At 35.9% G+C, this 15,934-nt stretch overlaps 1 protein-coding gene across 1 annotated transcript; it reads left to right on the forward strand.

Annotated features, from left to right (window-relative positions):
- The first annotated feature begins 602 nt into the window (after positions 1–602).
- On the forward strand, positions 603–14,493 carry LOC115971415 (ABC transporter E family member 2). The gene is made up of 13 exons (XM_031091332.1): positions 603–885; positions 2,518–2,645; positions 3,306–3,391; positions 3,488–3,585; positions 3,675–3,792; positions 3,884–3,973; positions 8,182–8,486; positions 8,590–8,785; positions 8,866–9,051; positions 9,167–9,436; positions 13,531–13,776; positions 13,869–14,001; positions 14,093–14,493. The coding sequence occupies exons 2-12, from the start codon at positions 2,543–2,545 to the stop codon at positions 13,986–13,988; spliced, it is 1,818 nt and encodes a 605-aa protein (XP_030947192.1). The 5' UTR covers positions 603–885; positions 2,518–2,542; the 3' UTR covers positions 13,989–14,001; positions 14,093–14,493.
- Positions 14,494–15,934: the final 1,441 nt, after the last annotated feature.

Here is a 15,934-nt window from a genome sequence, read left to right on the forward strand (position 1 = left end):
TTTTTTCCAATTACCAAAAAAAAAAAAAAGAATACGTGGGCCTTTTTTTTTCTTCTATTTTTTGGGTAAAAAAAAAAATAAATACGTGAGGTGAGTTTTGTAGATTGGAGTTTTAAAACCAACAAACTATTTTAACCTCATTTTTAAGTTTTAGATAGGGGTATTTTTGACAGTAAAAAAGGCAATAATTGACTTTTTTTGCCAATTTACTATTTTAACCCCATTTTTAAGTTGTTGGTTAATTAATTTAAGGGTATTTTTGACAGGAAAAAAAATGTAATAACTAACTTTCTGAATCCTAAATAACCTCTCTATACTAAGTTCTACAAGAATACTAAGCTAGTAGGCAAAATAATAAAGAAAACCCCTCTAACAAACTTTATTAAAAAACACACATAACATAAATAACCTCTCTATAAAAAGTATTTATAGAAATATAATTTCTCCTAATTCTTTTAGGAGAAGAAATAATAAACTTATTTCTACTCTAAAAAAGAAAAACAATTTAATTAAGAAAATAAAAACAATTAAAATCCCAATTCTAAGGATTTTAATTCAAAGAAGTATAGTAAATAAATCCTAATCTATATATGTATAAAACCCACTCAATCAATACCCACCGTACCCGCAAACCCTATTTCTTCTTCCTCAGACCCTGTTTCTCCTAATCCCCTTCTCCTTTCCTGTTTCACCCACAACCACCACAACCCAGCAGGCAGCAGCAGCAGCAGCAGCAGCAGCACCACCCACAGCAACCGCAAACTCTCTGGATCGAAGAAGAGCCTTTCTCTTTCTCAGTGTATCCGAGTTCCTTCCTTCCTCGCCTATCCGAGTTCCTTCCTTCCTGTCTTCCTCTCCTCACAGAACGTCGCTGCTTCAGTTGAGGTATCTCTCCATTCTTTTGCTTGATGATTTTGGTTTCCCTCATTACATTTTGTTATATGGATTGGTAGTAAGTTTGCTGCTCGGTTTTGAACACACAACTCTGTTTCTGAGATTATAAGGAAGACAAACACACATTCAAAATTGAATCTTTATTATTGATCTGAGAGTTTGGGTCTTTGACAGAGATATAATTGATTAATTGAGAAACAGAGAGAGAGAGAGAAGCCCAGGAAAATTGATACGGATATGGACTCTTTAAGTCTCATCTATATCTCTGCGCTGTTCTTGTAATTCACGGGTTTAATGGAGTGTGCTTTGGCAAATCAGAGAATTGTGGGTCAACTTTTCATCCAAAACATTGTATCTTGCCACAAGCTGTTCGGTTTTACTTCCAAAATATAATGTTACTTTACAAAGCCATAGTAATTTCCTAGGTTCTTTTATTTTTATACTTTCCTTCCTACTGTTTTTCTTTTCTGTGTCTTATTTTTATGCTTAAGGGAGGTTTTAATTTATGAAATAAGCTATAGGTGGGATTAATAACCAATTAGTTGTTTGAAATTGTCCTTCTGGCTTAGGCAACCATGCCCACTGACCGATTGGAAATAACTTGGAATGTAAATGCTCAAAGCCCTGTTGTTTTGCAACTTATCTTTTGGAATCCAGGTAGGACAGGCTTAGCAGAGGTGCAGACATTGTAATTGTTTGTTCGATTAGAAATAGCAATGAATTGCTTTGCTGTGGCGTGGATGATTTTTTTTATTCCTGTGGTTTTTAATTGGAGCTCTGTCCTTTGGTTCAATTCTGACAGACGCTACAGAAAAACCGCCAATACTGTTGCATGCTGTATTTTAAAACTACAACCATAGTGTCATGTTTTTTCACCAGTTGTTTTTTTTAGCACATTCATTTCTTATTATGCTTTGTGTTTTTGTTTCTTCAATTAGAAATAAAAATGAATTGCTTTGCTGGGAAATTCCAGATAGTTGTTTGCAAACCATTTTTAAGGTTTCTTTGAATGTTGTGTAAAGAAGAAAATACAGATCGATCTTATTTTATTTACTTATTGTGTTTTTTGGTTTGTGAGAAATTAAAAGTTATGCATAAGTAAGCAGAAATAATGTGTGAACCAAATACTCTCTGTTCTTGGTCTGCAAAAGTTTGTGTCTTCCTCACTCATTTTAAAGGCTTTAATCATTTAATATAATGCTGTGAAACAAATGTCTTTGTTCTTTAAATTTAATGTAGTTTTGAATTTAATGTCTTTGATATCATTTTCATTGTCCTCACATATGTACGGTTCTGTTTTTAGGTTCAATTTCAAAGAAAGTAAAAACTAATTGTATTTTTTACCAATATTTTAGTTGAACCCCTATTTTGAACTAAATTATTTATTTTCCTTCATTTTTAACTCAATTTTATTTAACTATCCCGTGCATTGCACGGGTTAGCGACTAGTTCAAATAGGAAAAGGAAAACAAGAAAAACTCTTTGTTCTTCATAACATGATTTGCATCATTCTCTCTCATAAAACCCAAACAACAAGGTAAAGAACTTCACTTTGCAATTTCAAAACCCTAACTCTATCTCTCTATTCATTGCCTTTTGTGAAATTTTGTGTGTGTAATTCAGAGAATAGAAGATAAGAGAAGCAGAAATGTCGGAACGATTGACGCGTATAGCGATTGTGAGCTCCGATAGGTGCAAGCCCAAGAAGTGCCGCCAGGAATGCAAAAAAAGCTGCCCTGTTGTCAAAACCGGTACCTACTTTTTCATTCTTATTCTGAATCGATGATGAATTGTTCTTGATCAGTATCTATTAATTGATTTTTTCTTTTGATCTAATAATTTTTTTTAATTCATTATGAAATCAAGAATTCTTAATAAAACTGATGCATGTGACTAGCGGTAATAGTTCACAGTGGTTCATTGAGTAACCTTAAGTAGTTGGGATTAAAGCTCAGCTGAGTTTAGTAGATAAAAGGGTCAAGAATTGTGAGTGCTTATAATAGTTAAGTACTTATAATGGTACTTATAATAGTTGAGTAACCTTACATTCGACGGGAATTTGATGTATGTTGTATGTGTTGATGTGAGAATAGCTAGCAGGAGCATTATCTTTGGTGTGCTTGCATTTTGCTCGTTATACTGCGACTGAAGACTGCATTTGCTTCTTTACTTTCTAGCTAAGCTTCTTTATGGGTTGTTTTGCCTTCAACATGGAGTTTGGTTTATGATGATGAACTCTAATTCAAATGGCACTTTCTCCTCCCTTAATAATGAGAAGGAAGTTAAAAGTCATGGGTTTAAGACCTACGTGGTTTGTGTAAATCACCAATCCAAAAATGGAATTTGGATTATATATTCATGTCTTTTAGTGATAGATACAGTTTCTTACCATTTCTGTGCTATATATGCAGGAAAACTCTGTATTGAGGTTACTACTGCATCGAAGATTGCTTTCATCTCTGAGGAATTGTGTATTGGATGTGGTATCTGTGTCAAGGTTAGTATATTACTGTTGTAATAATTTTTCTTCTTTCTCTTGGTTGGTTGTATTCTATGGGATGTATTGATCTAACTAAGTATTCTACTGATGCAGAAATGCCCGTTTGAAGCTATTCAGATCATCAACTTGCCAAAAGATCTGGACAAAGATACAACCCATCGCTACGGCCCTAACACTTTTAAATTGCACAGGTTAGTTTTCTATTTCTTTTCCAGAAAAAAAAAAAAAAAAACTGTATATCTTTTTCTTTAGTTTGACAGAGCAGGAAACTACTTAACAGGTTACCAGTCCCAAGACCTGGGCAAGTTCTTGGCCTGGTTGGAACTAATGGCATTGGGAAGTCCACTGCCCTCAAAGTTTTGGCTGGAAAACTGAAACCAAACCTCGGTCGCTTCCATGTAATATTCTCAGGCATCATTTCCTTAATGGCTTCTTGATGCATTTCCATTGCTTATCTTTTTGACTTTTATTATTTTTATTATTTTTTAGAATCCTCCAGATTGGCAGGAAATCTTGACATACTTCCGAGGATCTGAGCTGCAGAATTATTTTACACGTATTCTTGAAGATAATTTGAAGGTGTGCCTTTTTGATTTAGAATGTTCTTTTACACATATGACATACCATATTGAACTTGAAAAATAAATTGAATTTCTATCTACTTGTCTCACTATTTCATTATTGATGTTGATCTTCATGAGTAAATAACTAATGAAGTTTTGAAATATTTTAGTTGTTACAAGGGTAAGGTGTATCTTTGCTACTCCCTTATTTTCTTATTATCTTTGTTGTTTTAGTAGTCTACTTGGATTGGTCCCTACTTATGTTTTAGGTACCATTCAATCTTTCGTGGGCTCCAAAAAAATTCTGTAAATTGTGTATATTGTCAAGTCCCTATAAGGCAATTGTTTAACATATTCATTAGAAAGGCTAAACATTAAATGAGTACAAATTCGTAGGGTTTGATTAGTGTGGTCACCTACCAAAAAAAGGAGTGGTAACTACTGTTAATTGAAATTATTCTCAAATCTTGACTTAGGCTTATAGATGATAGCTTTGATGGGTATCATGCAAAGTTTACACAAATTCAATTAACTTTTTTTTAATATCCATATAAAGTTTCTTTCATATAACAATGCATTAAACTTTTCACCATTTGTTGGCAAAAGTGCAAAGCGCCAGAGGCCCTACGCTTCTTTCCCCTAAAGTGAGGCGCATGTTAGGATCATGTTAGAAACTTGAACCAACTTGTCAATCAGAAGCAAAATTGACTCATGTAAAGGAAGTGCCGATTGCCACTCAAAGGAGCCAAATCGGTACTTCCATGCATTTTTAGACTGCTGATTGGCACTTCTAGATCAACGTGGATCCGAATTTGCATGGGCCATGGGGTTCCCTCTCATTCTCATGCAGGTGATTCAACCTTGAGTTGGCAACCAAGAGCTCATATTAGGGTTACTTCAAGTATTGGATGTCAACTGTCAGAGTTAGTTAGAGTTAGCTAGCCTAGCAGATGCATGAATTGATTAAGCACGTGCATGTTTGTTAGGAGCCTCATTTAATAAGTTAAATGTGAAATTGCCCATCTTTAACATGTGCCGCAAAGGCTAACCTATAGGAGTGGGCTATGTGTGGCCAATGCAATTAGAGCTTAGGTGTACAAATCTAGACATGTAATCCGGCATTTGATATCAATTAGGAGAATAAACTTGTTGCTTAGACTATTCTAGTCTTGCTTGGAGGTAGAGATCCTCTTGAAGTAATCTCATCTTGTAGAAGGTGACTCTCTCAAAGTCACAACCATTCCCATTCAACCTCTTATCACCTCTAAGTTAAAACCCTCATCTTTGGTGGAGGGTTATTGCCACCAAATATGGAGAGGGTCAAGAGGGGTGGAATACTAAAGAATGCAGAAGGGCCCACGAGTGTGGTCTTTGGCGTGGTATTAATGACGGTTGGGAGAGGTTCTCCAAACATTTGGCTCTTGTGGTGGGTGATGGTTCCCACTTTTTTTTTAGGCATGATAGGTGGGTTGGGGATACCTCACTTAAAATGCTCTATTCTCAGTTATATGCGTGTTCAAATGACAATGAAGCATGCATTTCTGATTTGTTGGGTCATCAGGAGGATGAGAGTAATAGATTTTGGAACTTGAGATTTTATAGGAATTTTCATGAGAGGGAATTAGAAGCTGCTTTCTCTTTCCTAAAATTCATTCAGTCTGGGATTCCAAGAGGCTTTGGGTGTGATAGTCTCCATTGGTGCCTTAATGGGAATGGTAAGTTCGATATTCGGTCTTTTTATAATAAGATTAGGGGTACATCTCTCTCTAGCTTCCCTTGGAAGGGGATTGGGAAAGTCAAGGTTCCTAAAAGGGTGGCTTTCTTCTTGTGGACCGCAGCCCATGGTCGGATTTTTACCTTGGATAATTTGATGCTCCAGGGCCTCCCTTTGGTGAATAGGTGCTGTATGTGCTGCTGTTCTACGAAATTTGTGGACCATCTTCTCCTTCACAGTCCTGTAGCTTATTCTTTGTGGGTGCAAATGTTACAAGTTTTTGGGATTCAATGGGTCATGCCAGGTTTAGTGGAGAGTTTGGTGTTTTGTTGGAGTAATTGGTTGGGGAAATTTTCTTCGGACATATGGAATATGGTTCCTTGCTGTTTGATGTGGGTTGTTTGGATGGAAAGAAACAGGCACTCTTTTGAGGCTATAGAGAAATCGCTTGATCAGTTACAAGCTCTCAACCAAAGTACTCTTTTTGAATGGGCTAGGTGCTGGGGTTCCTCAAACTGTTCTTCTACTTTGGAGTTTCTTTCATCCCTTAGAAGTGCCCCTTAAGTTGCTTATCTTAATTCTGTTGTTTTTGTTTGCTGCTTTTTGTGTTCACCATCATGTACACCTTGTATTTGCTGTTTTCGTTTTTTCTTCAAGATTAATATAATTCTTATTACTTATCAAAAAAAAAAAAAAAGTTTAAGCTCGACTAATCCAACTCACACAATGAGCTCTAGCTCAACTGGCACCTCCTCCCCTTACAAGTTCTAGGTGGAGGGTGGGGTCGTGGGTTCAAGGCTGATCAGGTGCGCATGTAGCTTACCAATCAAAAAGAAAATGCAACTCTTATCTGCAAACTGGAGACAAGGCATCCTGTATCAATCCATACCCGAAACACAAAATCCACAATCCCACACCCATAACCCATCAAACAAACTACAAGGCTGTTGATACCCAAATGATCCACACCCACTGTTTTTTTTTGATAAGTAAAGGAAAATATATATTAAAGAAGAACACAGCCCCGTACATAGGAAATGTACTAGAAAGGCAAACACATCAAGAAACCAAATTACAATGATCAAACAAAACAGGAAGAGAAAAACAATAAAAAGAAGGTATAACTAAACACCAATTGGGAAGAGTAAAAAAGAAAAAAGACTTAAACTCAAGAATGGACCGTTCGCGACCCTCAAAGCTTCTAGCATTCCGTTCCCGCCAGATACACCACAACAAACAGTGCGGCACCATCCTCCAAATAACAATATTACGATGACGCCTGAAGTTACAAGACCAACAATCCAACAAATCCACTACCCTTTGCGGCATCACCCAACAAATACCAAACAAGCAAAAGACCATACTCCACATCTCATAAGCCAAAGGACAGTGAAGGAGGAGATGATCTACAGATTCCCCACACCTTTTGCACATAAAGCACCACTCAAGGACAACAAAATGTCTTTTCCGAAGGTTATCAATAGTTAGAATCTTGCCTAAAGCTGCAGTCCAAGAGAAAAAAGCTACCCGAGGGGGAACCTTCGATTGCCACATCATTTTCCACAGGAAAGAAATGGCGGAAGAGGGGGAAAGGGAGTGATAATACTTGCTCACCGTGAAACCCTGACTGCTGGACAACTTCCAACAAAGTTTATCAGAACCAACACCTCGTACCTTAGTGGAATAGATCAAACCCATACACGAATCCAAAGATTGTAACTCTTGATCATTCACTAAGCGACGAAATTGTAAGTCCCAAAAAATACTCCCGTTAGCATAGCACAAAACCTCAGAGACCGAAGCATCCCTTGTTGAGAACCCAAAACAATGCCTGATGGTTGAGATATTTGATTTGTACTTATTGGAGATATTTGATTTCATTCTTGAATTTGTTTGGGCTTTATAATGGTTGAGGATTTTATGGATTTAATTGTGGCTTGATTATATCTCTCTCCTTGTTGATGTAGTCCTGGAAGCCTATTAAAAGGAGGCTTTAGAAATAGTTTGAGGCAATGCATTTTGAATGAAAAATTTCTGATTAGATATTGCTCTACAGCTTGATGGTGATTCCAAGCATCCCTAGATGGTGAAGCCTAGGGTTTGGCCTGTTTCCCTATTTGCCCCATTGATTTTTTTCCTACCCTCAGTTCTGCAGGAATGCAGTGTGGTTTGTCTAATTTAATGCTTGCATTAACTTGGTTAATTTGTATCTGACCACTAGGTGTACCAAGCCCATGGACTTCATGAAACTGCAAAAGACCTTTTTTATTTATTTATATTTTTTTTCGTGGATGGAGATATTAATTATAAGAACGTTTGATGGGTATGATTCACGAGCGTTGGATGGAGATATTAATTGTCTTTATTAGTTTAATGCTGAATTTAATATGCTGTACGTACTTGGATCCCTTGATTTTGATCATTCTGTGGGTTGTCTGTTGGTTGGATATTAGATACCTTTGTTTAACCTTTGTCTCTCTACTAAGAATGTATATATATTTTTTTATTAGGCCATTATAAAGCCCCAGTATGTTGATCACATTCCAAAAGCTGTTCAAGGTAATGTAGGGCAGGTGCTGGACCAAAAGGATGAGAGAGACATGAAGTCAGAACTCTGCGCTGATCTTCAGCTGAACCAGGTTATAGACCGTAATGTAGGGGATTTGTCAGGAGGAGAGCTTCAAAGATTTGCTATTGCTGTTGTTGCTGTACAGAATGCAGAAATATATATGTTTGATGAACCTTCAAGTTACCTTGATGTAAAACAGAGGCTTAAAGCTGCTCAAGTTGTCCGTTCTTTGCTCAGGCCTAATAGGTTTTTGTTTCTCCAGCCATTTTATCACTCTTAATCTTCAAATGATTCTATTGTTTGTATTAAGGACTAATGGTAATCACACTGTTTAAACTTCATATTTCAGCTATGTAATTGTTGTGGAGCATGATCTTAGCGTCCTGGATTACTTGTCGGACTTCATTTGCTGTTTATATGGGAAACCGGGAGCATATGGAGTTGTAACCCTTCCCTTCTCAGTCAGAGAAGGAATCAATATCTTCTTGGCTGGATTTGTTCCAACAGAAAATTTACGTTTTCGGGATGAATCCCTTACCTTTAAGGTTATCTGTTAGCTTTGCTAATTTGTTGCCTTTTGACTTTGTTTAGCTGTACTATTTTATTTACTTGTTGCCTTCTCTAGGTTGCTGAGACTCCACAAGAAAGTGCGGAGGAAATTGAGACATATGCACGTTACAAATACCCAACCATGACCAAAACTCAAGGAAATTTCAGGCTTCGTGTTGTTGAGGGTGAATTTACTGATTCTCAGATTATTGTGATGCTGGGTGAGAATGGGACTGGCAAAACAACATTTATCCGTATGCTGGTATTTTTTTTTCTTTTCATCACTTTTGTGTTCTTTGTCATGTTTAGCTGTTTAAGTTATTTTGGGATCTCCTGCTTTTTAAGAGGATGAGTTATCCTGTTGGCTAAATCTGCAGGCTGGTTTACTGAAACCTGATTCTGTAGAAGGTTCTGATGTGGAGATTCCTGAGTTTAATGTTTCTTACAAGCCCCAGAAGATCAGTCCGAAATTTCCATCCACTGTGCGGAACTTGCTACATTCAAAAATACGTGATTCATACATGCATGCTCAGTTTGTGTCGGATGTTATGAAGCCTCTTCTTATTGAACAATTAATGGATCAAGAAGTTGTGAATCTTTCTGGTGGAGAGTTGCAAAGAGTTGCATTATGCCTATGCCTTGGGAAGGTAATAAGTTTTTATTTATTTATTTTTATTTTTTATTTTTAAATTTTAATAATGAAAATGTATACTTTCTATTAATTGTGCTAGAATGTAAATAAGTTGTCAATTGGTTAATTTATCCCCTCGGTTCATGCATTGTTCATTTTTGAAGAATGAATGTAGATTTATCATTTGTTAATAATAATAATTTTTATTCTTAGTAGCTCTTGAGCTTTTTGTATTTTCTTCATGTCAGGAGTGTTCATCATCATGAACACGATGTTCGTTTTTTCAATAAAATTTTTATTACCTATCAAAAAATAAAAAAATTGCTATTATTAGTTACATGAGCAACACAAGATTGAATTCCTTTTATGATCCCTTCTATTTTTCCAACATGCTGGGATTTTGTTACCTTTACACCACTTTATACTCTACCAATCAGCACTTGTCATGTATTCTTTTTTACTTTCCTTATAAAATAACTGAAAATTTAAAATAGAAAAAAAAATTTAGACGCATGGCATATCACAATTGGTGGAAGTGGAACACAAAAAGTGGTACAAAGGATTTGTATTAGCTATTTAGTTTAGTCCATATCTGGTTAAAGAGGCTGGATGTTGCAAATGACTGCTTCCATGAGTTTCAACAATTTGCTTGATTTCCTGGTGTACAGATGTACATACATACATATAAAATAAATATATATATATATATATATATCTGTCTCTGTGTGTCCCTGTGTGTGTGTGAATTGTAAAAACAATTTCATTAGTGAAAAGAACGCCCAATACCCCACGGGGATGTTTGTATCTTTTCCTGTTTGTTTGTTTTATTTTATTTTATATTTTTATCTATATGAATTTGTTCTTCCTGGCCTTAAGTTTGCTAGTAGTAAATATCTCTGTATTTAGGGTGGTGTATAAAGCTCAGTGTGTAGTCCAGAGAGTGCAGTTCTGGGTTGATTATTGGAGTGGTTATATTTTCCTTTCTTTTAAATAGTGAGCTCTAGGTCAAATGGCACCTCCCTCCTTATAGAAGCAATTGATGGGTGATGTCATGGGTTTAAGACCCATTAGGTACATGTGTAACTAATAAAAAAGTAAAAAAGTAATTTATCCCTATTTCTGATTGGTTTGATTTTTTATTATTATTATTTATTTATAAGTAATAAAATTTATTGATATAAAAAAAGGGACACCCTAGTACACAAGAAGTGTATAGGGGTCAATAAATCAAGTTCAAAAATTACATAAATCAAGTAAATCAAGAAAAGAAGAAAATGATTGGTTTCACAAAGCTGACAACCAATGCAATAAGGTTCTAAAGAACAATAACTTGAGGTTTGGCATGGATCTTTCATATCTTCAAAGAACCTGTTATTTCTTTCCTTCCAAAGACAACACATTTAACAATGGGGAATAGTTAGCCATATATGTCCATTTTGATGACGACCAAACTGACCTTGCTAGCAAGCTAGGAGCCCAACAATAGACTTTGGCATAACCCAACTCACTCCAAATAAACCATTGTTATTAAATTCGTTCCGTTCTGGCCAGAACGGCCGGAATTTCTCGTACCGGGGTGCAATCCAGAACGATAATACCACTCGTTTCACCTCGGGTCCAATTCCGGCCAGTTTCGGATCATTCCAGCCATTCCGGCAAATTTCGGTCAATTTCGGCTGAAATGTAAATTTTGGCCGGTACCATTTTTTAGGAGAAAAAACAGGAAAAAAGAAAAAAGAAAAATCCCTAAGCTGACAAACTCGTTACTTAGCACAGCATGTCATTACCTAGCGTTGATCGCCTAAAAAACAAAACCCAGCCATCCTAGAGGTCGCCCCTTCTTCTTCTTCTTTGCTCCATCTCAGACTCTGCCAGTCTGCTCTTCTTTTGTTTTTTACTTTAGTTTTTGCTTTGTTTCATATTTGTGTTTGCCTGGTAGACTTTTAGTTTGCTGACCCCACCCACATGACAAAGTTTTGGAAATGACAAAACTCAAAAAAGATGACAAAAGAGTTTGATTTCAAACGTATATTTATTGAGTCTTACCTGTTCCCAACGTGAGATATATATATATATATATATACTTATTGTACTGTTTTTAGTTGTTTTTTTTCATTATTTAATTACATATTTATGTTTTAATATTCTAAAACGGTATTTGTTATGTAATAATTAAATGATTTGTGTTATTTGAGGTTTACTTATTTGGATCAATAATTTTATGTTGTATAAGAAAATATAAATATATATTATTTTTAATCTTTTTAGAAAACCCGAAACACCTTGAAACGGTACGCCGAAATAGACTGGTACCGAAATATTCTGTTCCACTAGGTAAACCGAAATTGGGTCCAAAACAGTATTCATAACATTGAAATAAACCCAAAACCATAGACCACGGATCCATAGCAACTGGACAATGAGGGAAAAGATGGTCAACTGATTCACCATTACACTTGAAAATGAATGGTTTGCTTTTATTTTTTATTTTTATAAGATTTTATTTTATTTAAAAAAAAAATTATTTAAATTTTAAGAATCACATGGATATTACATTCTTTCATTGAAATGATGAATGGTTTGCTCTTTGCTTTTTAGTCTGCCTTGAACATAATACTGAGGAAGTAACGTGGAAATCTTTTGGGAGTATGAGTTAACTTCCATAAGCTTTAAGTAGCCGCTTTCCGTTGCTATAAATAATGTAGGTGCTTTCTGAAGGAATAAGGCTTTGGAGTTAAGAGTATGTTGAGGCAATAAAACCTAAAACTTATGCCCAAAAGTCTTATTTGCTTCTGTTTGTCTCATATGCTTGGCCCGAGGTTGAGATGATTGATTATCCTGTTCTTTGTCAATTACTTGAGTGCAATAGATTTGTCCATCCCTTTGTTTGATTGGTCTTGGGTTTGGGGGTTTACACATCGTACTTCTATTTTTGATTTCCTACTTTGTTGTTAGAATTTCTACTTGGTTTGCTTGTAATTGCCTTGAGTGCTATGTGTTTGCCATGGTGAACATATGGTACTTTTCTTTTTCAATAATTTTTTTGATTACTTGTCAGAAAATTAGATTTGTCCATCCCTAGCAGAGGTTTTGTCTGTAAAATTAGTTTTGAAACTTGTTAATCACATACTAAACTAGATTGATTGGATCCCATCCATCTCCAGTGGATGCATTCTTCAATTTGATTTTGAAGTTGTTGATAGACTTAAGTTCACTGCCTTCTCTTGGTTTTTTTTTCCCTACCAGTTTTTTTAGAATTTCTTCTGGACGAGGCTTGATTCCTTCCTGCTGTGATGGATGCTAGGTGCCTGGTGCCCCCATGTGTAATTCCTTAATTTTGCCATTATTTGTTGTATTTTGGGGGATAAAGATACTTGGATAATACTTTTGTTGGGAAAAGCCAAAATGATGACAATGGCACCTTCTCTGCTTGTATTAGCAAGGTGGAGGGTGATGTTGTAGGCTCAAGATCCAGTAGTTGGGAAAAGCCAAAATGTTGATGGTTGTTGTGTTTGTATTGGTTTCTTTTAGTGTATCTGTAACTAGTTTGATCTTAAAATTTTTGTTTTGTGAGGTAGGTTTAAATTTTCAGCCTACATCTTTTTGAATCCCTAGTTTAAGTCTCTATTTGTTTATACATTGCTCTGTTTCTCTGTTTTGCGGTCTAGTCTCATGCTAAAAGAAAGAATTATCAACTATTGTACAATAAATATGTATACAGTTGTGTGTTTTTGGGTTCTTGGTCTATTGTTGATTAGACATTATTATTTTTTGTTTGATTTCTTTTGCTTGTACGATAAAAGCATATATAGATTTTATAGCTTGCTGTGCACAGATAATTCTGGGTAAATTCTTTTGCATGTGTTCTGTTGTCAATATTATAAAGGCTTTTATTATCATTCATCAAATAATCATTGGTGTGGTATGAATTCCCTGTGGTAGTCATATGTTGGGATTGTTACAGAAGTTTCTGTAAGTGCAACCAGACAAAGTGAAATATTCTTGGACATGGGGAATTCCAATTTTGCTTTATGCTGACTATCTTTTTCTTTTTTTTGCTCTCTTCTGATTATTTGAAGGTGCTCTAATGTATGGCTTTACCTAATGCAGCCTGCAGACATTTATCTGATAGATGAACCAAGTGCATATCTTGATTCTGAGCAGCGTATAGTTGCTTCAAAAGTCATTAAGAGGTTTATCCTTCATGCAAAGAAAACTGCTTTCGTGGTTGAACATGATTTTATAATGGCAACTTATCTGGCAGATAGAGTTATTGTGTATGAGGGGAGGCCATCACTTGATTGTATTGCGAATTCTCCACAGTCATTGTTGACTGGGATGAATCTCTTCTTATCTGTGAGTGTCACAACTGTTTTCCTTGTTTACCTCTCTCTCTCTCTCTCTCTCTCTCTTCCTTCCACTGATGCATTGTTTTGCATTGCTTGCAGCATTTGGATATCACATTTAGAAGGGACCCAACTAATTTCCGCCCTAGAATCAACAAATTGGAATCAACCAAGGACAGGGAGCAGAAATCTGCTGGGTCCTATTATTACCTGGATGACTGACAATTTTAAATAGGTTGGTTCTTTCATATATCAAACTTATGCAAGTTATATTTATGCACACTTTTGGCACCTAAACATTCACTGGGAATTTTGTTGGTTTGCAGTTGCTTCTATTTCAAAGTTTTAGTGCATTGGTCTGAGCAGTGGGTTCTCAATGAGCTATTTAGATATGCGGGCATCGGTTTGAGCAGTGGGATCTCAATATGTTGACAAACGACAAGATATACTCGCCTGTTGAAGGCAAAATGTTGTACTTCTGGCTTAAAATGAGTTTTCAGGCCATGTTATTTATTGATGTCAGTTTACTATATTTTCTCCTATAGTGTGTTCACCAATTTTGGTATGACATTAGGTCAGTGAATCTGTATGCCTATTTTTCATTTACCGTATCAACGGTTGTATTTAACTAGTTGAGGAACGGCAAAAATGATGTCAATTGAGTTATTGCTTCACATGTTTTGACTTTTGTAATTTCTGGGGTAATATTTAAAACAATTCCACCATAGTTTTTCTCTTGGAAAAATTTACTGGAATTGCTGAATATTTACTTATATAATGTAACCAGAAAGATTTTTTGTTACTAAAAATTGGTTGGGGTGAGTAGCTGGATGTAGAGGGCATGATCTTAGGCAAAAACGTGAGCCTAGAGCTGGTGGCTTTTCAGCAGAGGTAATTTGCAAAGTAGCATGAGTTTGCCACACTTTGTAGTTAGTTAGCAAGAATTGGAAAGAATTGAGGAGAATAACATCTCGAGCCTTTGAGGCTTGAGTTCGACGAAGAAATTGAGCCTCAAAGACTCGAGTTCTGATTGTTGACATGGAGATGTTTCTACCACATGGAACTTGAATCTTCAAGACTCAAGTTCCATAGAAGAAGAAGAAGATGAAGAACCAGAAATAAAGGAAGTACTAGATTTGAAGACCTCTCTGGAGAACGTAGATCCGAAGAAGCAGAACAGGGGAAGAAGTACCAGATTTGAAAATCTCTTTGGAGAACGTAGATCCGAAGAAGAAGAATCACGAGCTAGAGGAGAGAACAGGGAAAGAAGAAGCATAGGCATTGGGAAAGTTAATGGTGGAACTCGAGTCTTAAAACCTCGAGTTCCAAGTGGATTTTTTCCACATCAGCTGTCACCACTTATAACTCGAGTCTTAAAATCTCAAGTTCTATCTTATAACTCGAGTTTTTGACACTTGATATGCTAGTTTGCTGAATGGTTTTGCAAACTAGACAGCTAACTAAAATATTATAAAAGTAAAGCTAAATGTAGGAAAAATTCCTTTTCAGCACTACCCTTCCTCATCTATGATCTCTTGATTTTGATTAGTAAAGAAGACTCAACTAGAAGTTATAGTTGAAGGTTAAATGGTCTATTCATTTATAAGCAAAACAAAAGGTGTCATAGTTAATGCTAAAGGCCTTAGAGCACTAGTATCAACACTTCTAAAAAAATTTAGTATTTGGCACGTCAAAAAGTCATTTTATTTACTTTAACAAATCATTTCACAATTTTCTCTACATCACATTTTTTTTTTTTTAATTAATTTCAGTATCATTTTCTCACTTGTCATCACAGTGTCTTCATATTCCACACCATAAGCCCACAACCCATAAAACCCAAAATCGTGGCACAACACCATTAGAAATCCACCACCACCACCAAAATCTCAACCCACCATCACCCAATCACCACAAGCCTCCACAAAACCCAATTCAAATCAAAACCATTGCAAAACATAAAAATAAATATATAAAAAACTCCACCAATTTGAGAGTAGCGGAGCAAGGTGGCTATGCCCATGGAGAAACCATAAATTTGAAGAAAACCACCCAATCACCGCAACCCACCACCACCTTCAACACATCCAAAACCACCTTCAACGCAACTCACAACTACCTAATTACCACAACCACAACTGCCATTGATGACCCATGAAAGAACCAAA

This window comes from Quercus lobata, chromosome 12 (genome assembly GCF_001633185.2).
Source record: "Quercus lobata isolate SW786 chromosome 12, ValleyOak3.0 Primary Assembly, whole genome shotgun sequence".
Taxonomy (NCBI): Eukaryota; Viridiplantae; Streptophyta; class Magnoliopsida; order Fagales; family Fagaceae; genus Quercus; species Quercus lobata.